This window comes from Leucopleurus acutus, assembly GCF_964270905.1.
Source record: "Leucopleurus acutus genome assembly, chromosome: 1".
NCBI classification, from domain to species: Eukaryota; Metazoa; Chordata; class Mammalia; order Artiodactyla; family Delphinidae; genus Leucopleurus; species Leucopleurus acutus.
The window spans coordinates 138645534-138665640 of record NC_139142.1 but is presented as its reverse complement, the minus strand read 5'-3'; the positions used below and the strand labels follow the sequence as shown (position 1 = coordinate 138665640).

At 54.1% G+C, this 20107-nt stretch overlaps 1 protein-coding gene across 6 annotated transcripts in view; it reads left to right on the top strand.

Moving 5' to 3' along the window:
* The first annotated feature begins 280 nt into the window (after window positions 1–280).
* The window catches only part of TLE3 (TLE family member 3, transcriptional corepressor), a 45435-nt gene continuing 25608 nt past the window's right edge, over window positions 281–20107 (top strand). For all 6 annotated transcript variants that reach the window (XM_082834368.1, XM_082834367.1, XM_082834365.1 and 3 more), the window contains exons 1-4: window positions 281–647; window positions 1196–1296; window positions 1813–1876; window positions 2868–2912. In XM_082834368.1, coding sequence (XP_082690494.1) covers window positions 624–647; window positions 1196–1296; window positions 1813–1876; window positions 2868–2912 — 234 coding nt within the window. In that variant the 5' untranslated portion in view covers window positions 281–623. The remainder of the gene's footprint in view (window positions 648–1195; window positions 1297–1812; window positions 1877–2867; window positions 2913–20107) is intronic.

The following is a 20107-nucleotide window of genomic DNA, read 5'->3' as shown; positions in this document are numbered from 1 at the left end:
GGCTCTCCTCTCCGAGGGGGGGGGGGGGGTCGAAGCGCCCGCGCCGGGCTCCCGCCCTCACCCTCCGGCACTCCTGCGGCCCCAAGCCGCCACCCCGGTGCCTGCCTCCTTCCTCTTCTCGCCGAGAGCCGCCCCTGGGATCGGACCCGCGCGCCCCGGATGCTGGGGCTGCCCCGGCGCGCCTCCCTCCTGGCGCGACGCGCTGAGTGAACCGGAGGGCGCCCGCGCTTGCCCCAGGAGGGGCCCCCTAACCTCGGGACCCCGCGCCGGACCCGCCGGGTAGACGACGATGTCCGCTCAGCCCCCGGCTTTGACGCGCTCCACGCAGCGGGGGGAAGGCGGCCGGCCACAGCCCGCCGAGCCCTAGGTGCACAAAGCCCGCGCCCGCCGCCCGGCCTCGGCGCCCGCCGACGACTTTGCCGCCTGCTTCGCGGCTCTTTGTCTCCGCTTGGGGCGGGCGCCCGACTCTGGGATTTCGGTGTGAGAGCGGGCTGGGGGGGCCGGGGACGAGCTCTCGGTTTCCCGGCCGCCCCCCGCTCGGGCTTGGCTCCCCCCTCCCCCGCATCTCCCCTGCCCGGGCTCTCGGCGCTTCCACGCTCTCGGAATCACGACCCCTCCCTGCCATGTATCCGCAAGGCAGACATCCGGTGAGTAATTGCAATTCGGTTTATTTAAGCATCTATCATGGGAGGGTAAACGAGGCAGTTTATCTGGCACCTCCATTTTGCTTGTTGCTACCTTTATAGTGTGTGCGTGTGTGCGCGCGCGCGCTCACACAAAGGGGATGGGATGGGGGGGGCGCCGTTACGAGAGGAGGTTAATTCCGCGCTAATGGCGTGGGGGGCTGCCAGTCGTCCTGGGGAACTGTTTTCACGCTGTCCCCGCCCCCTCGCCTAAGTATCCCAACTCACTCGTTGTGTCTCCCCCGCCCCAGAAGGGAATGGGAGCCCCTTCGTGAAAGGGATGGGAGCCCCGCGGCCAATAGGGAGAGGTTAGCCCCCCGTCCCCCCCCCCCCGCCCCGTCGGGGAGCTGAGAAACTTGCTGGAAAGGTGCTGGGCTGTGAGGGCGGCCCCTATGGTGGGTGGGTGGGGGAGGTGCGGGGGGAGAACGGGGAAAGCCAGTGAGGGGTCTGGGCAGCTTGGAGCCGGGTCTGACGCCCCCGCCCCTCCGCTGTCTTGTCCTCGCCGGCTTCAGGCTCCCCATCAACCCGGGCAGCCGGGATTTAAATTCACGGTGGCTGAGTCTTGTGACAGGATCAAAGACGAATTCCAGTTCCTGCAAGCTCAATATCACAGGTAAGGCCAGTGGGGGCCGCCCCGGGGCTGGCGGGGCGGGGGCGTCTCCGCCGCAGCTCCTGCCACCACCCCTAGGGGACCGAGCGGGCCCCCGACCCCGGGGCGGCGGGGCAGTCCGGGCCTCTTCCTTTTGTTTCCCCTTTCCGAGCGCGGCGCCTTAACCCTTTGCTGCCGGCAGAGCCTCCCGGCTCCCTGCGCCGCCCCCAGGGTGAGGGTTCGGGTCGCGAGCCAGCTCGCTCCGGGTTCTGGGGGTCGCGAGCGAGCGTCGGGGTCCCGCCCCCCCCGCGGCTCGGATAAGTCCACTCTCTCGGCCGCGGGAAGTTTCAAGTTGTTTCACTCCATCTCCGCGTGTCGGGGACCCAAGCCCCCCTCCCCCAGAGGCTGCGGGATAAGGGGTTCCCCCCGGGGGGAGGGTGTCAGGAAAGTGACAAAGTGGCTCCCAGAGGCCCTTGGGTTGGGGCCTCGGAGGAGGCTGTGCAGGCGCCAAGTCTGAGCCGGCTCCTTCTGCCCTCGCAGCCTCAAAGTGGAATACGACAAGCTGGCGAACGAGAAGACGGAGATGCAGCGCCATTATGTGATGGTGAGAGGCCGGGGCGGCGTGGGCCTGGGGAGCCTGGAGCCGGGTCCCCTGACCGGCCTCCGCCGGGCAGCCCCGGAGCGGGTGTAATCCGAGTGTGCCCTCTGACCCTTCACCAGCCTCCCACAGCCCGGCCACTTGGAGGAGGGTGGGTGAGAGGAGGGGCAGAGAGAGAAACCCAAACCCCAGACCAAGCACTTGTGCACTTCCTTTGTGCCCCATTAATTTGTGTTTTGAAGGTTTCCCAGAGGGCTGGTTGTCTTATCTTGGCTAGTAAGATAGGATTGGATCAGCCTATGTCAGGGTTGGATAAAAATCTCTCTTAGAGATCTCCTGGGAGTGTTTGAAAACTTCACTGCTCTGCAGCCCTGGGATCTAGCCAGAGTGGGGCGTAAGGCCCCTCCGCCTACCCCCTTTCTCCGGGCGTTTCTGACAGTGGAGGAGCCTTTTACAGGCGTTTGCCTCCACTGTACACTCAGGGATCCCCCAACTGAGAACCTTAAAGGCCCTGGGACAGTGTGTAGACGTCCGCCCTTTTCCCAGTGTCTATTCCAGCAAGTTTAAATCTTCTGTTGGTGAGGAAGGCACCGGAGGTCCTTAAGTGAGGCTCCCTGCGCTGCTTTGCACATAAGAGGCCTTCGACACATTGCTAAATAACTCTCAGAGGACAAGAGGGTCCCAGTGTACACACGATTCCTTGTTGAACGAGAACCTTGTATAAACAGGATATATGGCACAGGCAGGGCTGGTGGGAGGGAGGGCCCCACTCTTCATAATACTTTGCGTATAGGATGTTCTGTTGCAGTGAGAACAGCACTCATGAGCCGGTCTTCAGCTCTGCAACCCCTTTATAGCCGGCTTTGGGCTTTGACTTAAACTTCTTTAGCAGATGTATCATAAAAGTATCATTTGGCCGAAACCTTCCCCAAAGCTCATTGTGGAACACAAACAGACTTTGGTGTTGTGCATTAACGGCCGTTACTTTTACTTTTAGTACTACGAGATGTCCTATGGATTGAACATTGAAATGCACAAGCAGGTAAGTGCTTTACCGTACATGTCTAGCTTTAAAATTTTTACCTAATCCACAGATGTTTAAAAATGGCTCCTCCTGTTTGAAAATGAGCCTCGTTCTTCTGTTCCTTCTCCTCCTCCTTGAAGAGTGAATGGATCCAGCCCTTGACATGCGGGGTTTGAGGCTTGGCTGATTTCTTGGACATGTTGAGCTTCTAGTGTCCGAGCTTGTGAAGTTTGTCCTGGTGTTGGATCTTGGTGGAGGAGGAGGGAGCCAAAGGAAACTTGTTCCTTCAGGATCTACTTTACAAACTCCTGAAACCCAGAGGTAGCTGGCTGCTACCTGTTTTAATGTAAAATTTTCAAGAGGAAAGGCAGGAGAGTTTGTGTGTGTGTGTGTGTGTGTGTGTGTGTGTGTACAAAAATATGTTGTGCCTTGATGAGATTAAACTTCAAGAGTCTTAAAAGCCAGGCTGAGCTGTCAAAATTTAAGGGAACAAGCCACCAACTGCTTAAAAATATAAAGCCAGAATGAAATACAGCCCAATGCCTTACGTATATGAGGCAATTTTTTTATCTCCATCTTAATGTGAAGGCGGCCACAGCCTTTCCCATTTTTCGGAGAAGGAAGATGAAGCCGAGAGGTGAAGTAAGGAGCCTGGGGCAGCCTCGCCACGACTTCTGAGATGGCTGGGGGTTGAGCTCAGCTTTGAAATCCCGGTTTGAAGTCAAACCAGTTTAGCTAGTGTGGTAGTGTGCGATGGATATGTAAACTACCCCGTATTGCCACTCTTCTAATAACAGTATACCTCAGACCGGGCGAATACAAACACCTTTATCTTGCTGCATATCAGTAACTCATCCTGGGTGCCGGGCTGGGCTGTGGGAGAGGCCCGTTTGTGTATTTGTTTTCCGAGGAGAGGCCGCCTATAATTTGGCCTGGCCAGTGATTAGCATTGACTTGGCAAGGAGAAATGGCGCAGGCCGGTGGTTCTCTGTAACAATTGGTGTTCTTGAAATCCCAGAAGACTGTTGACTTATTCTAGTCTTCGTTGACCGTGCTTTGAATGGACTTTCTGCTCTAAATGAACAGTGGTTTACAAGGTTTAAACTTCTCTCTTTAAGGGGGCAGGACCCAGGGCAGGTGAGAAGGGCAGGTGACCTCTGGAATGCTTGTAGATTCCTGTCTGCCCACTCCAGTGGCTTCGCACAGAGTCTTTGGAATCTAGTTTCCTTTCCCCTCCTGGAGGGAACCCCAGTGTTGGGTGAAGGGCAGCCAGAAAGGGACCTGAGTTTGTTGAGGAATCTGGGGAGGCACATGAAGGCTACCAGGTTTTTACTTCTTGACCCACAGGAACTGTAAACAGACACCACTTTGTAAGTAAAGCTGTCTCTCCTCGGGAGTCGGGGCTAGAGACTGCCCAACTTCAGGTGGGACTGACTGGGTCTGACTGGTCCAGTAAGAATGTGTGCAGTGCAACCGGGGTTCCAGGTGTTCAAGGGCCTTGGGCTCTTATGCAGGATGCAACCTCATCCCTTTCTCCACCCCCTCTTTTTTTGTCCTCAGCGCTTGGTATCTTGGGTGTGTTTAAATTGAACAGGGTAATTGCACCCAGGTTTAAAAGTTATAGCAGCCGTTCTTCTAAGAGCTTCGTGGTTAAGGTGTAATATGTCGTTGCACGTCGAGGTCTGCATGGGTGGTGTTCCCCGTGTCTGTGAGTGGCTGGTTCTTTGGCACAAAGAATCCACCTCGGCTGGTGGAGCGAAGCTGTCCCTGGAGTCCTGGGGACACTCTGAACCCAGGAAGAGTTATTCGCCTTCGAAGCTAGCACATTGAGTGGTGGGGTTTGCATAAGGAGCAGCTGTGTGCATCTGGGACTTCTGGCCAGTCCCCAATCCAGGTTCTTAGGGGGAGAATGCCTGAGGTTTGGCGACATGGTCTCATTTAATCCTGTCAGCTGCCAGAGGCAGATAGATGTATTCTTTGCCCTCTTTTTGTAGGCGAGGAAACTGAGGCTTCAGGGAGGCGAGGAGGGCAGACCTAGGACTCAAATCTGGGCCTCTGGCTTCTAAACAGGGCTTTACCCTGTTGCCACTCACCTTTGCCTTCCAGCCTCAGCTCCCACTTGCTTCCCAGAGGGAGTGTTCCGTGCTCTGAGTTCAGTGCCTTTGCCGGTTTTATGGCAATCTCTGAGTTGGGTGCAATCGCCCGGTGGCTGTGTAGGAACAAAGAGGCAAGGAGGTGAAGAAACCCTGCACTGAGAAATGCAGCCCTGACCTCCTGGGGCTGGCCACTCCCTAGGCATGCAAGGGTTCTGCAGAAGAAAACCGGCCACTAATTGTAGTGTGGGTCTTGGGTGCATTTGGCGGATGGTGGTTAGGCCTGAGCAAACAAGTTTATCAGCTGACCTGTTTAGCGGTTGACTGGTGTTTTATCTGCACACACAATCAAGTGACTGGAGTGCTTGAATTATTCATGCAGTGTCCTGCCCTCTAGACTTGACTGTTCGTGTGATTACATCTGCCTGGAACAAACAGGCTGGATTCTTCATCTTGAAGCTGGTGGGGGGGCGGGGGGGCGGGGACTGTCTGTACTTCTATATAATGGCTGCTCTCCAGAGCTAGCACCTTGGGGAGTGTGGCAGTCCTCAGCCTGCGTGCTCCCGCGCTCTCTCCCTCTCTCTCTCTCTCTCTCTCTCTCTCTCTCTTTCTCTCTCTCTCTCACACACACACACACACACACTCACCTCTTACCAGCACCCCCACATATTTTCTTCAAAAGCCGTTTGCTGGCTCTATGGGAAACGCCTATTAGTTGGGAACCTCAGGTTCTACCAGATGGGCCTGAGTATTGACAGAGGGCAGCCGATGAGGTGCGTCCAGCCCGTTTTTATTCTACCGAGAGGTTAAACTCACTGTGGCTGGCTCCTTTCCTAGCTGTTTCTCTGTCTCCCTCTCCGTTCTCTTTCCAAGCTGTCAGATCCCAGAGAAGCAGTAAATCGTTTCTCCTCCCCTCTCTCCCTAATTGTGGCAAAGCAGAGGTTACAGCATCATGGGCCTGGCCCGAGATTTCGAGAGGTCACCCACTTCCTCCAAGCCTCTACTTCCAGGCAGGATGTCAAGGGTGATTCAGCAAGGCCGGGGAGGTGATGATGGCTGGCCAGCTCGTCAGTTCCCATCTTGTTCCCGCAGAGGCTGAAGCTCTCGAGTGTCAGCCACAAATCGCCAGCGTAGAAACGAGCCCTCCAGAGCGATCGTAGTGCATTGGGTTTGAGGCACTGGTGCCCTGAGAAGCTGGGGCAGGCCGTCTCTTCACCCCCCTGCTGGTGAGCGCTAAGGTTTTGGAAGAGCACCAGAGGCCTTTTGATTTGGGGACAGTGTCATGCCCCCACTTTTCTGTCACCGAGCAACACTTCTTCTAACTTTCTGTTCTAACTGGGAGAGCCATTTGGCATCTCCTGCAGACCTTTCAAGTCACAGATGAGGAAACTGAGGCCCAGGCAGGGGAGCCGAGGTATCCAGCCCCATGTTAGCAGAGGAACTGCCGCTGCCACTTTTCCTCCTGACCCCAGGTCTCTTAGCAAAACTCAAGAAACGAAGAGCGCTCATTTACTAACTAATAGCACTCTGTGTCTTTAATTATTGTTGCTTCTTTCTGCGTTGTCTCAGGAAGCTAAGGCCACAAACCTGGCAACCCCAAAGTCCCGCATTTCTGGTTCTATAACCATATCAGATGAATCATCTTTGCCCGCCCAGGGTGCTCTTCTGAACCTCTAGCTATTTGCACAACCAGTGATTCAGTGCGCCTAGTAATAAACGCAATGCATAACTAGCAATCCCGGAGGTAAGGGTCACAGGTAAGGTAAAGTGATGAAACCTGTGACTTTCATCTAAGGATGGGGGTGGCCATGAACATGGCTGAAGATGGAGATGGGACATCTTCATTTGTCATTGCCCTTCTCTGGGTCCTCACACCTACATAAAAAGGGGCTTGGGCTGGAAGACCTCTAGGGATAACAGCTTGAAGTTTTGTGGCTGCTGTGAAGGTGTGGGTGGCCAGAGGGGGCCAGCAGGTGGTGAGGTTACCAGAACCCTGCCCAGGAATCAAGTCCGTCTTGGTGAGGAGAAGATGGAGCACTGAAATTGAAGGGGACGTGGGTCTTCATACTAGGGCGGTGCCTATTTGTGTGGCATCTGAGTCGAGCCAAGAAAAAAACCTTTGAGTATCATTTATTTTGGTCAGAATGCTGGCATCCGGGAACCGCTCTACGCCCTGATTTCCTTCTGACTTTCTTGCCTTGTTGCTTTTCTCCGGAACAGTCTCTCTTCTAGTCATGCTGGCCTGGGGTGCCTGCCTTGCTCCAGTTTGGGGTCCACCAAGCTCCAAGCTCCCTTCACCCTGTCCTGTCCACCTAGGAGGAGCCTGCCTCCCAGGCCCCCAAGACTGCATCTCACACCAGCCTTCTCGGGACCCCCTCTTCCTTCTTGCTGATGGAGTTGTCAGAGCGAGGGTCTGTGTGCTTTCCTTGCGCTTTTCCTTCTCGTCCATTTGATCACTGAAATGACCTGGGAGATGGGTACATGGTCCCTGTGTTTACCCTCCGATCAAGGAAACTGGTCCTAGATGGGGACCTGGCTCCTTACTGAAGACTCTCCATGAATCCTGCTGGACCAGGAGCTCCTGGAGGGCACGGAGCTCTTCTTTCTGTCTGTGGCTTCCTCCTTCCCCAGCTCGGACAGGAAGGGTCTAGCCTAGGTCAGAGGCCCTTTGTTTCCTTTTTTGGTGTAGGAGTGAGTCAGCCAAGGGATGAATTCCCTTTTCCTTCCTGCGTGGGGGGAAAATGTTTTTCCATCCCGTTTGTACAAAATCCTGGGATGCCAGGGGCAAAAAGGTGATCAGGCTGGACCTCAGTGGGGTGCCCTGCTGCGATCTGCATGCAGGAGGTCCTCCTACACCCCCATAGCTGGGGGGCAAGCCCCTCTGCTCAGGACTCCTATGTGCACTTAGCACATATTGGGTGCTCAGTGAACACGTTGCTTCTCCTTTGCTCAGAATTACTGGGCAGTCAGAGGGTGTGAGTCGAGATGGGGGTTGTTCGTTGCGGGCTGGCCGCCGGCTTTGCAGGCTTCCTCCTGCTGCTTCCTACCGCTCACCATCCAGTTTCTCCATCAGTCAGATGAGGGGGTTGGACTGATCCCCAAAATGATTATTAGGGGCCTGGGGTGTCCCGGATGTGGTCTGGGGCTTGTTCCACAGACACCCTTCCCTCCACGGGGGAGTCGGGCATCTAAATAAGTCATTGCAATGCAGTGAAGTAAGTACTAATGGAGGAGCCCCCGGGACAGAAGGGCTCATCCTTCCTGGGAAAGGGGGGTCGGGTCAGAGAAGACTACACCGAAGGGCTGTTACTTGAGCCTCGTCTTAAAGGGAGGGCCGCATTCGTTAGGCAGGAGCCGCCAGTGGAGGCTCCCCCCGGGGGTGGCAGCAGCAGTGCTTGGAAAGGCAGCCAGGTGTGTCCCGGAAGCCACAAGTCCACAAGTCTTGGGAACGGGGCGGGGAGGGGGGACTCCACTTGGGGCAGGAGGCGAGGTGGTGACATGTTGCAGCAAAGCGATCTCCAAGGCCTCTCTGCTCTCGCACTCGCCGCTCTGTGGCTCTTTGGTCCCCAGATGGCTCTCCAGGGCTGGCCCAGGTCCATCTGCCGGGCCGGGCCGGGGGGCTGCTTGCTGCAGTCTGTGGCCTGCTTCCCCACCGTCATCTTCTGGTTTGAACTTTACTCCCCAAAGTGGCATTGTCTTGCTCATATTGGTAATTCTGTAATGACTGGTTATGACCCGCCCCCTCCCCCATATTTAATTCTCATCAGCCCAGCTCTCCACTTTGCTATTAATGATAGCAGCCGGCAAAATAGCTTTCAACATGCCATTGACAGTCTGGTTTAAGAGAGCACTTGAAGTAGTGCTAGACAGCTGAAAGCACCCATAATTGTGTACCAGAGTGAGAACTGCGCACTCAAGGGCCTTGTTTTTATATGCTTAAAGGGACAATATCTTGTTTTCAAGATCACAGCCGAGATGCTTTCTCTCCCCTTCTCTCTTTGCTTTTCTCCCTTGGCTTTTGCTTTTCTCTTGCCTTTCAAAAGAAATGTTCCTTCTCAGGTTGAGGCTAAGGGGAAACTTAGGGAAGGGGGGGAATTTCCTGCTGCCACAGAAGTAAGGTTTGGTGCCGCCCCCGAGGGTCTTCTGGAGGAGATAATGGGGGCGTTGCAGTTCTCCCCAGCAGTGATGTTGAGTTCTTTTGTTTGCTAGGGCTGTTGCACTGGTGAGCATGTGGGTGGAGCGAGCAGGCTTCCAAACTGTCACCTTGTCACCGTGGATGTGCAGGCAGAGGCCATCTGACGGGGGAGGGGTCAGCCTTTGGGGAGTCAGATCAGGGGCCTCGAAGTCCCTCAAATCAGATTCCAGAAGGCCGTTCTTCTGCAGAGGCCCCTCCGGAAATCGTGAGGATGGGGAGGTCAGGGACTTGCCTTCTTCAGGGGAGGTTCATCCCAGCTTGGGATGAGCCAGGGGACCCATTTACTCAGCCCTGAAGATTCTGCCTGAGAACAAAGACCTCCCTCCCCTTCACCCCAGTGATGTCACGACTTTGAAGGTTCAACAACCTTTTAGGAAGAGGCTCCCTTCGCTTGCTGTCACCAGAACTTCCCCTGACCAGCTGCGTCCTTTGAAGGGTGAAGGAAGAACCGAGTTCCCAGGAGTGGGGCTGAGATTCCAGGGGAGCCCCTTCGGGGTTGGGTCTGGCTGCGCCCGTTGCCCTGTCCTCTCAGAGGCGCCCCGTTTCATTCACCCGCCACGTGAGTGACAGAGGCGGGGTGCTGGGGCAGCTGCCACCATCTCCAGATAATCCCAGGGGAAAGCCTTCATCAAGGATACAGTGAAAATTTGATCTACCAGATATTGTAGATTATAATAATGTAGCCTTTCGTATTTCTGTAGCACTTGATTGTTTGCAGAGCAGATTAGACATTTTCATCTTAGAAACCTAAACTCACAGGCATTTGGCTCCAGGACACACACACACCAGGAGGAAAGCATCAGAGCCTGGCACGAAAGGCCTGGCGTGTGAAGATGACCTGTATACTTAAGGGTGCCACAGGGCTGTGTTCTTTTCTTTATTTTTTTTAATTTATTTTTTTCGGTACGTGGGCCTCTCACTGCTGTGGCCTCTCCCGTTGCGGAGCACAGGCTCCGGACGCGCAGCCTCAGCGGCCATGGCTCACGGGCCCAGCCGCTCCGCGGCATGTGGGATCTTCCCGGACTGGGGCACGAACCTGTGTCCCCTGCATCAGCAGGCGGACTCTCAACCACTGCGCCACCAGGGAAGCCCGCAGGGCTGTGTTCTTAAACTGGGGCTGGGTTTAAGAGGGGAGGAGAGCGGTGTGGAGGCTCTGAGCGCCCTGAGGGACAAGACCATTCTGCATTCACGGAGGCCCCTGAGCCCGTACCGGGTGCACGGTGTGCATTTTGTTGGGGACTCCGGGACTGTATGTTCCAGTTTGGGGGTCTTCCTGACCCTGGATAGCGTCACGGACCTTCTGGGAAGGATACCAGGCTTTCTCAGGTTTCTGAGAGAGGCCTGTGGTTGCGAAAGTCGTGCTTTATGTGTCATAAACCTGTATTATAACGTGTCTTTGATAGGCTTAACCATTTTTTTTTCCCGTCTCACATGACAGGACAGTTGAAGTGTGAGAGGGGAAGAAAGGGAGGGGGGTGAGGAACGAGATAGTTGGGGAAAGATGATAAAGCAGAGATATGGGGGGGGCGGGATAAGGAATGGGGAAGAACCAGGGAAAGCATGCTGACTTTGGATTCCGGGAGCACCCGAGTAGCAGGAAGCAAGGGTTAATGGCTTGGAGGTAAATTAGTAAACGCTGCCTGTCATTCCTCAGCTATCTATTTGGGCCTGGAGTTCCAAGTGTTGGGGCCTTATCTCATTGTCCTTTTAAATCCTTGATAACCATTGTTCACAGCTCTTCGACTTTTTTTCTTCCCCCTTAATTCCGAATGAGAACTTTTTCTTTCGTTTGTACTGGGAGGGTACATCTTCCCTCAGAGGCGGAAGGAGTTCTTTCCACCAGTCCTGCAACCTGGGGGCAGGGCAGGGGACTCTTCCTGCCTGGTTGGCTGGGGAGGTTTCTGTTTTAGACTCCTACACCACCCAGCCAGGAGGTGAGGACTTTGGGACAGAGGGCCTCTACCCAGTCCCCAAACACTTCTCAGGGGAGAGTGGAGAGTGCTGCAGTCCAGTGCCCATCTTGCTTTGCCTAAGAGCAGAAGTCCTCGGGCAAGACTCTGGAGGAGTTGAGGTTGATGGCCCCATCTCCTAGGACCTCACGCTTTATCCCAGAGAGTCGGTATCCCCATGAAACCAGCCCGAAACGAGGAGAAGCATTAGAGCCCCCAAAGAGCTGCCCTCCCCCTGCCACAGTTCTCCCACTGTTGGCTTGACGCTGGTCTCCGTGTCACCTGGCGCTCTGTGTGTGGCACCGGGGAGCCTAGCCTGCAGGAACTCCTGAAGGTGGCGGTGGTGGGGTGTGTGCATGGGTGGTCTTCTCTCTTAGCCTTTTCCGGTTTCTCTCTAATCTCTTACCTGGTTCTCACCCCACTTCTCAAGGGATCGCCACCTGGCTCTCCCTCGCTATCCCCCTGACTAGGTCCCTGTCTTAATCCCCCTCTGGTGCTGTAGGAACATTGGGCATTTCCCAGGCCTCCAGGTCTTTGATAAACCCTTTTTCATGAAGGTGCCAGTGGAATCAGAGTTGGTCTGTCAGAAGTCAGTTGGTTCTCGAAGGGGCATCCTGGGAAGTTAGGTTCAGAGCACCAGGAGCTGGGAGATGGCCTGTCCTGGTGGCTAGGAGACAGGCTTGGAAGTCATACAAACTTAGTTTTGAGTCCTAGATTAGGATCTACTGGCTGTGTGACTTGGGACAGGCCATTTCTCTCTGCGAACTTGAATTTGTAATGGGAATGGTGAAAATGCCTACCTGTTAGAGTGGTACTGCCTGATAGAACTTTCTGCAGTCGTGGAAGTGGCTATCTCATTGTCCGGTACGGTAGCCACCAGGCACGTGCGGCTGTTGAGCCTTGGAATGTGGCTACTGTGACCGAGGAACTGAGTTTCAAATTGAACTTTAATTAACGTTAGCTAGCCACGCATAGCTAGCCACGCATGGCTTCATGTATTGGACTGCGCAGTTATAGAGCGTGTTTTGAGGATAATGTGGAATGACGCATGCTAACTGCTTAGCACAGTACCTCCCTTGTGTGTGGGGAGACCTCAACAGGGGGTTCTCACAGCGGGACAGTCCCCGAAGTTGCCAAGGCCTGAGAGAGCGAGGACCAGCTCCTTGGTGTTGCACATGTTGTGACACTTCCCAGAGCCCTTTCTCCTTTGTGACTTGTTGACTCCACATGCCAGCCCTACAAGGTGGACACCAGGAGCCCCGCCTGACAGTAGGAGCACTGACGTTTCAAGAGGTTAAGTGACCCGATTGCGGTCTCTCTGTGGATCAGGGGCGGGTTCAGAACTGGTAACTCGGCTTGTTTCATTTGGACCAGTGATCTTTATCCAGAGGCCACATCAAGGCGTGGTCTTCTGTGGTCTCCACGCTGGCCCACCCTCAGACCCACCTGTACATCAAGGCTTTGATTCCAGTGTTGGGAAGTCCTCAGACAAAGCTTTTTAAGAATTCAGTGGAACATGAGTGTCAGCGACGTGTAGACTGGGGTTTCTCAACCTGGGCACCGTTGGCGTTTGGGGGCCAGATAATTCTCTGTGGTGGGGCTGTCCTGGGCTTCCCGGGGTATTAAACAGCATCCCTCGCCTTTACCTCCTAATTTCCAGTAGCACCACTTCAGTCGTGACACCCAAAAATGTCTCCAGACACTGCCAGTGTCCCTGGGGGAGTAAAATCTGCCCTGGTTTAGAACCCTTGATGAGGGGGAGGAATTCTGGCTCCAGAGCCATGGTCTTGCTGTGTGACTTGGGGCAGCTGGGCCCTCTCTGGGCCTCCTTTTCTCCATCTGTGAAATGAGATGTTGAATGTGCTGATGGTTTGGGGGGGGGGCAGTCTGAGAGGGAGCCGATCGTTTAAGCAAGTTTCTAAATAACTGATCTTGATTTTTATGGCCTATGAAATGCCACCATTTCTGCCATCCTTGTCTGGGGAAGAGAGGCCCCTCTGACCCTTTTAATCTAAGGAAGGGCCACGCTCTTGGGTTGTGGACTCAGTGATGGGGTGGGTAAAAGGGGACTGTTTTCTGCTCCTTCCCCGACACCTCATTTGCCCCTTCCTACCACCCAGGTTTCCCAGAGAGCCCCTGTCCTTAAAAAGTCACAGCGCTGACCTTACAGGGAGACTCCCAAAATTTAACGAGCCGCCTCTGCAAGGGTAATGTGACTTTTACAGCCTGTTGAGGGGCAAAGGGAGATTTGCATAATGTTCCAAGGGGGATTAGGTGGCTGGGGGTTGCCATAGCAACGCCACAGGGATGAATTGAGAATTTTCCCTCCTGGCGGGAGTTGGCCTGTGGAGTCTGGGAAGGTGGGGGAGGGGACCAGGGGGTTATCTGAGGGGAGGGAGGGAGGGATTGGGGGGGGTTGGTGGGGTCTTCCGCGCCTGGGATGAATGGGCAGTGTTGGGAGAAGCCGTAATCTGAAAAGGCTTTCCCTGTTCCGTCTACACAAGCAGGCTCTTTGAGGGCCATTCCCTGGAGTGGGGGTGGGAGGCAAGCAGAGTTTAATGTGTTTGGGAGCCAAGAAATTAAAGTGAACAAATATTTAAAGATTATTGGATCTTGTTAACAGGAAGCCCGGTGGATGGAAACTGAGAGTCTGAGAAAGGAAAGTCTCGAGTCTTAGAGCCAGGGAGGGACTTGGCTGTCACCTTTCCAAGTCCCTCCCTTGGAGTGGTATCCACGCCCGTGTCCCTGTAGGGTTGCCATTGAATGCTCCCCGGGACGGGGTACTCACTTGCACACAGCACCTAATTTGTTTTTGAGAGCTCTGATTATTAACTTGGACCCAAGTCTACCTCCTTCATGCAATGGAAGCTGAGGTCCTAGCGCAAGACACACCTGGGGCGGAAATGCAGGTCTCCAGACTTTGCGTTGCCAACTCTTTCCAGGGTCAGTGGCCTAGATGCTTCCTCTGTTCTCCCACCCACGCCACTCCCCCGCTTCCTCACTCAGCGTCACCATTCCCAATTCCCTTACTCCGTAGACTCTTGGCAGAAAATGTCCAAGACTTCTGGTGGGCACAGAAAAGGAAGGCAGGATTCCTTTCAGGGGAGCACCTGGGAAGGTCATGTCACAACTCAGGGCCCCCAGACTCCCTTGCTTTTCATCTGTCCTCGCTGGGTAAGGGCAAGTGTGTTAAATCCTCTCTGCCATCTTTACTCTGTGTGAAGGGCACGGGGACCAGTGTCACAGGCTGGCCCCAACCGGCGTCCCCTTCCTTCCCCCGGGAGACAGATCCTCAGGGTCACACCAGGGCTGGGCCTTGTTTTGTTCCGAGCCCTCCGGCATAAAGAATTCAGCAGGCTTCCTCAGAAGCATAAATATTTAATGGCGTTGTAGTTATATATAATTTGATCAATATGTCAATGCTAAAAGGGCCTGTAAGGAGGCTCACCTATCATTGAGTGATCTGTGATGTAAACCTCCCCAGCCCCTGCAGGAGCAGGGGTCATTATCTCCCGGGCTGCCAAGTGGGTCATTTAATCCCCCCTCCTTAAAGACATCGTGGAGCTGCTCTCCCCTAGAGCCAGTGCCTGGCGGGGATGGAGCAGGGCCTGGGAACCCGGCACTGGCTTTTGCTGGAGGTCTCACACCTCCCTGTCCCTGGACCTCCTTCTCTCTGGTGATAACACGTGCCCTTGCTTTGTTTCCGAGCTCTCTGAGCTTGGTCTGAGGAGAAACTGCTTGGCAAGGAATTTCATCTCGTAGTCCAATAATTGAGGGCCTGTCAGTTTAGAATTGCCTAGGAAATGCCGTGGGATACCTGAAGGTAAGATTGCTCGGATGCATTGTTCTGGAATCTCCCAGTATGATTGCGGGGTGACTGTGGCACTTGGCTGCCACAGCTTCCTGCTTCTGCATGGCCCCCAGCCTCTCCCTGTGCCCCTGTGATGTTAATTCAAGACAGGCAGCCTCCCTTTGAACACCCCAGGACTCGAGTCAGAGAGCCAGGTAAAACCCCATCCAAATTCAAGAACCGCAGAGCAGACCAGGTGTCCACCCCAGACACACATGCTTCGAGAGGAGTCACCCAAGGCCCAGCCAGCGGTCCAGAGGTCACATGGCCTGTCGGACGCAGAGCTGGGGGGGGGGAGCACCATTTCCATGTGACCTGGGGTGTAACTCACGTCTCACGGAGGTATCTTTCCGTCAGCTCATTTTTCTCGCACACGTCCACACACGGGGCCCCAGAATCACAGCACTCTGTTCTTCCCAAGACGCTGGTTGTCCCGTGAAGAAATGCTCGTTTTAGAAGTGAAACCTAGGAGCGGCCCTTTGGCTGCCTCATTGCTGTTACTTCCCACTAAGTGAGACACCTTGAAGAGCCCTTGCCTGGCTGTCTTCAGCTCCTTGTGAATCACGGCAAGAACCCGGACAGGAGGTGCTCGGCACCTACAGATAGGACATCACTGCTCTTGTCTGCTCTGTGACCGTTGGGCGCAGTATGGCTGATGGACACGTTCGAACGGTCTGTGCCGTGAAGACTGGTCCTGGGGGCCAAGCCCAGCCAGCCCCAGCCTAGCCCACCGCCTGGCATCCATTCGTGTCTCAAGTCGGCTTGCCTCTTCTCTGCTCATCCTTTGAACTCACGTTCTGCTCTGTTTTACTGAGCTTTCTGGAGGAATCGATGTGTCACAGAGCAACTCAGGAATGTTTAGCGTTCTCAGACTCTGAAAGATGGCTCCTGGATCTTATAATTTATTCAGTCCATCCCTCTGTTTTGCAGACGACAGAATTGAAGCCCAGAGGAGGGAAGGGATTTGCCCAAAGCCATGCAGCTAGGTTGGAGGCCGAGCTGGGAGGCGACGCCAGGTCATTTCTGTGTGGCTCCAGGGTCAGAACGTGCTCTTTAAAGCGGCCAGGTTCCTCCCTCTCCTCGTTTTTATTGGGCTGAGGTTAGAATGAAGTGTGCATTTTCAAGAGCTGATCGGTCCAGACAACCTGGCAGTTCAAATACTGGAGAGACGGTCTTCTGGAAGTGGCTGTCAGCTGTGACTTGAGCAGGCAGTTAAATTAAAAAAAAAAAAACACCGAAGCCTGGCTGGGTGCTGCCGGTCAGGAGCAAGAGGTTGCTCGGGGTGCGGGCTAAGGGCAGATTCCATCTCCCTTCAGTGTCGTGGGTCAAAGGCCCAACGGATGGGAACAGCAGCAAATGTGAATGCAAGGGTGTGGCTGGAGCGGCGTACTTTGAGAAAGTTCTGGCGCCCTCCGTCTACCCCAGGATGGTTAGAGGTTCTGCTCTGATGAGATGATCGCGTGAATGGGAGTCACTAAGGCGCGTGGAGCAGACTGCTCTCTGGGAAACTACTCTCGCCCCCGCCCCCCTCATCTTGTGTTCCGTCACTTATTGCCTAACAGTCTGGACGGGGACACAGGGCAGGTGTACCTCCTGCGCCTAGTTGAGAGCGCAGATTCCGGATGTCGTAGGATCTCTGTGCACGCTTCTCTCTCTGAGCGGCTGCTCTGTCTGCGTCGAGTAGCCTAGTTCCTTCTGAGGAACGATGTTTTTCCACCAGCAAAGCTGCCTTCTTTGAACCACACTTGAAAAGAAACTTTCAAAGGCGGCACCAGCCTCCCCAAACACCTTTTTCCAAAGGAAGCCGTCCTCCCCGCAGCCTGGCACCCGCCGCCTCCCAGGTTCTCCTCCGAGGCTCTGACTCAAAGGCAGTGGCCTTTTGGGACCAGGATGGAGGAAGGATGAAGGTCCACCCCGTGAGCCCCAGCTGCCTTATTGATAACAGGGTGCCCCGAAGGCCAAAAGGAGCTTTCCAGCGTAGGATCTTGTTCCGATTTGTGATTTGTGACCTGTCCCGATTGTTAAAAGTCACACGTCTTGATTCTTTTTTTCTTTCCTTTCTTGGAAGTGATGTTTAGAGCTTGTTTGAGTTGGATCAGATGCTGTTTTAACAGCTGCCCTAATCGGAAATGCTGTCAATTATTAACCCTGACAGTAGTTTTTCTTTGAAAAATACTTCTCTGAGCTCCCTCAAAATGTCAAAATTTGGCTTCTTGGTAGGAAGTCGGTTAGTGACGTTGCTTAATTGCCAGGCGTCAGTTTCCCCATCTGAAAACTGGAGATTTATAAGGAGTGCCTTCCCTGTAGGGCTCTTGTGAGCTCACACATGCAAAATGCTTGGAGCAGCTGGGTCGGCGGATGTTAGCCATTATTATTATCGTTGTTGTTAAGAGTGGTTCTGTCCGGTCGACTTTCTATTTGCGGGAGCTTCCACTCCTGCCGTCACCACCCTCAAAAAAATAAACATGAGAAGAAAAATCGTTCAGGGAACAGTTTTCCTGTTCATTCTTTGACGCACCAGCGTGCGCTGAGCCCGTTCTCAGGGTTGGATGGTCTATGTAGAGGAAACCGAGGCTCAATTCCTGCTCGCACATGGTGGGGAGACCAGGAGGGGAGAGCTGCTCCCCGGCAGGGGACGGTCCCAGCTGGGAAGGATGGGATCGCATGCTTTCTCCACCCTCGCTTCCTCCCAGAAAAAAAAACCCAGACACGAGGACAGGGACCAAGTGTGACACCACCCCCTTTCCTCTGCCCTCCCCCAACACTGTACAGTCCTAACTCGTGGCAGGCCAGAGTCCTTCCTGTCACTCGGGGAGGCCGCTTTTCATTAAGCCTGGGCCCCAGGAGAGAGCCTGAAGGCTGATAGCCCAGGCCTCCGGAATATTGCATGTCTGTTCTGCTGGTCCTTGGTCGATGTGTGGGGTTGGGAGGCAGGAACTGCTCCCTGTGGGTGGAAAGGTGAGATGAGAGGGGACTTGGTCTGAGCCCCCCACAGGGCTTCTGAGCGACCCAGCCGTGGTCACTTAGTAGCCTGGATGCCAGGCTTGAACCGGTCTTGAACCAGGCAGAGCTACGTGAAATCCCGGCAGATTTTTCCTCATAACCAGAGGATGCTGGGCTCTGGACCAGGCCGCGCAGGGGAAAGATCCCACCTGGGGGCAGCCTGTGGCCGCACATTTGCTACAAGATGCGGGGAGAGGGAAGGTCAGCTACTTTTCATTTTGTTCCTTTACCTCCCAAGATCTTGACACTTGACCTGTTTGCTAGAGGAAGTAAGCAACAGCTGGGACTCCTTTATAACTACCCACCCCAAAAACGGTGAGAGCTGTAGTTGCTGAGCAGGCCAGAGTGATGGGGAAGGTTCCGAGCCTGCGCCTGCCTCCCTGGCTGTAGCGGAGGCAGCAGGCAGAGCCCAGCGGGCGGTTTGTGGCTGGTCTGGCTTGACCACTGCCTCACCCTGTCGATGAAGGACTTGTGCTCCTGGTTGTAGGTCAGCGCTCCGTCCGCCACTGCCCCTCCCCCAGATACCTCCCACAGTGGGGCAGGCCCAGATCCCTGGCCAGGGGCCACTGCAATCTGAAGTCTCAAAAAATAAATGCGGGGAGGCCAGCGAGATTCTTTTGGTTCAACATTTACTGAGCACCTACTACATACCAGGCTCTGCTTTGCCAGTCATTTGAGGTAAGAAGCCTTGGACCAATGAGCTCCCTAGCAGTGAGGATGGTTTATTTTGTTTATTTCTCTTTGCTTTTTGTTTTAAATAAAACTTTCTGTTCTTATCTGGCACATAAACCTGTGACAGTTGAGTGATTATGTTGCTCTTACGGGTTTGGACTGATTTGATTGTTTCTAGAACTCCCGACGTGTACAACCCTGACTCTTATATTTTATCCCTCTTGCCCACTGTCAGTCAATTTGGGGGAAGAAAAATGAACATAAGTGAGAAAGGACCTTGTTTTGGAGTAGAACTCTTCCCACTTATCTAGATTAATAAATACAATAATTAGTAATCGTCCCAGGTTCCTTACAGTATGAATGACGGGCGTCCAGTGGGCGGAGGCCAGGGATGCTACTAAAAACACTACAATGCCCAGAACAGCCCCACGCAACAAAGAATTATCTGGCCCCAAATGTCAATAGCATTGTTGCTGACAAACCCAGTTTGTACGACAGACTGTTATACAGTGCCCTTGCTGGAATATACCCTGAATGTGCAGATGTGGCTGTGAGTCCCATGGGGCTTAGCGAGGATGATATACCCTCTCCACCCTGGAAGTTTAGAAATGTGGGGACCGTTATTGGCACTCAGTTGGTCTAGGATATGGGGGACAGTCTTTCACACCAAAGACTTGTTTTACCCCAGATGCCCACAGTGGGCAAGACTGGCCCTATTCCTGAGAATCTAGAGTGTTCCAGGAGAGAGCGGTGATCTCTGATCCCCACCCAGGAGCCCCCGATGCCCTGGACAGGCGTTCTGAGTTGGAGCCTGCACCGCAGCCAGCAGCCCCAGGACGTGGGACCACAAAAGCCCATCAGATTCCTGGTCCATGGCCTGTCTCTTCACAAGCCAGGGGCATCCTCATCACTCATGAGTGGCTGGGGGCTGGGGGGAGGAGGGGGTGCTGGCCCCAGGAATTCTCCTGAGGGCCAGGGTCTGTTCGTAAGCCTTCAGACAACATTGCTTTTATGTTAAGTGCACAAGGATTTCTCATCCAGAGTCATTTGACGTGCAGATGATCACAGATTTTTAAAGGCTGTTGTCATGGTTTTGTCTCTGAAAGATGGCTATGTGCTGATGAGAGCCTTGAAGCCAGCTCTGGGACCTCAGTCCTGGTGGCCTTGGGATTCAGAAGGAGATAAGAGAAGCAATTCTGAGACTTGTCTGTCTGGTCCTCGGCCTTCCTGTCTGGATTCAGTTAACCATTTAGCCCCACTGTTTTTTTCTTTTTTCTTTTTTTTCTAAACCATTCTTCATCTGAGATGGTTTCACATGGAACACGGGTGGCAAAATCAGTTGATGTTTTTCTCAATGTGATCTTTTCTGGAGGGTTAGCAGTGGGGCAGAGAATTGTTTCTGTGGTCAACTTAGATGAAGGGCTAGGGATCCAATCAGTTACATCCCGAGC